The sequence below is a fragment of the Tarenaya hassleriana genome, unplaced genomic scaffold, assembly GCF_000463585.1.
Source record: "Tarenaya hassleriana unplaced genomic scaffold, ASM46358v1 Cleome304, whole genome shotgun sequence".
In the NCBI taxonomy this organism is placed as follows: Eukaryota; Viridiplantae; Streptophyta; class Magnoliopsida; order Brassicales; family Cleomaceae; genus Tarenaya; species Tarenaya hassleriana.
In genome coordinates, this window is record NW_010966215.1 from 100,476 (window position 1) to 102,391 (window position 1,916).

Below are 1,916 nucleotides of genomic sequence, written 5' to 3' on the forward strand. Positions count from 1 at the left end.
TGAGTGCGAGAAAAAACTCGTTCAGCACCGAAACATGGAGAACGAGCGGTCGCTCAATTTTTGGGCGACCCGCTCGTCTGTGTTAAAAAAGAACGAGCGGTCGCCCACAAAATGAGCGACCGCCCGTTAGAAAAAAAAATTTACAGAGGAAAAAAAAAGGGAGAGAGGGTATCGAAACTTCTCCCTCTCACTCCCCCTTCGGTCGACACACTCCTCTCCCTCTCTTTCCCTTCTCCCTCTCCCTTCGGTCGAATCGCCACCACCACCCGAGCCCTCACCGCCGTCCGTCATCTCGCCAAACCGCCACCACCGGAAGCAAGCTCTCTCTCTCGCGATAACTCTCTCTTCTCTCTCTAATGTAAGCCCTAACTTTTCTTTTGCTTTCGAAATCTTAGATTTAGGGCTTATCTAGTCGAAATAGGGCTATATTATGCTTGGGTTAGTCGAAATTTGCATGGCTTAGGGAGATTAGACCGGAAATTTCGATTCCGACCGAAAAACTTCGTGGTGATAAGCAGTAGGCGGTCGCTCGAGCGGTCGCTTGCATACCGAGCGACCGCTTGGATTTTGAGCGACCCGCCCGAAACCTCTGTCCAAATCCCGCAATCTCCACTTTTCAGTCCTAACCCCGTACGACCCAAATCCTACCGTGTATTCTATGCAGATGGCTCCAAAAAGAACCCGAACAAGTGAAAATGCCAATTCCTCTCAAAAGCGAGAAGGTTCTCAAAAGAGGGATATGCGATCCGGAACAATCACTGAGATTTTAGAGGCACCAACCGACGATTTGATAGAGGGACCGATGAAACCCGTGAAGATTGATAGGCACGACGAGGCCTATGCGAAAGCTCGACATCTAAACACGATCAAACAATGGGGAAGCAAGTTCGTATGTGATCGCACTACTCGGCTGCTGGGAATTCAAGCGAACGTAGACTACATCTTTGAGAAATTGGGCTGGGAGAGACTGTACAAAAGTCCAGAACCAATCTTTAGAAGCATCAATCGGGAGTTCCTCGCGACCTACACTTGCTACTTCCCCGAGGACAATTCCATTGAGGACGCCTACATGGAATTTCGGTTGAACAAAAAATGGGTGCGGCTCAACATGTCCCAGTTTGCGGACATCCTAGGCGTCCCCAAGGGAATACACTCGCTCATATCGACGACATCCGCCTACGTGTTCCAAGAATTCTGGCAGAAAATAGCCATCCAAAAATATTCCAGTTCTGCAGACAAGATTTCTTGGATCCAGCACCCGGCGATCAGATACGCCCATCAATTCATGTCTAACTCCATATTTGCTCGTGACGAACCGGATAAGATCCATAGGCTCGAGATGGGTTATCTCTATTTGGCGCTTCAAGAATTTCATGACGGGCTATCACTCGATGGATGTGTGCGAGGGGGATGGTCACCCATGGATTTGGCATCAAGGGTAGCAATCCATTTGTACAACATGGCCAACACGAAGGCTAAGGACGTTAAAATATGCGTTGGGGGAATCATCACAAAGATAGCTCGGAGGGTAGACACGGGGATTATATTCTACAAAGAAGACATCATTGATGGATATGATGCTCTAGGATGATCATACGATATGAGAACTATGTATGATACGATGTATTTATTGGATGAATGCATTATTTGTTCATTATTTATTTTGCATATTTGATAAATAATGATATCCATGGATCGTTAAGAACGATCCTAAATTCCTTAGTCGTTTGTCATTGTGGGAGCAATGATGAATTAAGACTAACATGAGGCGTGGTGGATGATCATGATGATGATCATGTGTATTGGATACGGATCACGATCATGAGTACTTGTTTGGAACAAGTGACTGGATGACTCGTGTGAGATTGTCGATTGGATTTAATCCATGACTTGAATCTCACTTGATGGTTCACTTT

At 46.2% G+C, this 1,916-nt stretch overlaps 1 protein-coding gene across 1 annotated transcript; it reads left to right on the plus strand.

Moving 5' to 3' along the window:
• The first annotated feature begins 276 nt into the window (after positions 1-276).
• LOC104820475 lies at positions 277-1,591 on the plus strand. Its single transcript, XM_010550920.1, has 2 exons — positions 277-358; positions 665-1,591. The coding sequence occupies exon 2, from the start codon at positions 665-667 to the stop codon at positions 1,589-1,591; it is 927 nt and encodes a 308-aa protein (XP_010549222.1). The 5' UTR covers positions 277-358.
• Positions 1,592-1,916: the final 325 nt, after the last annotated feature.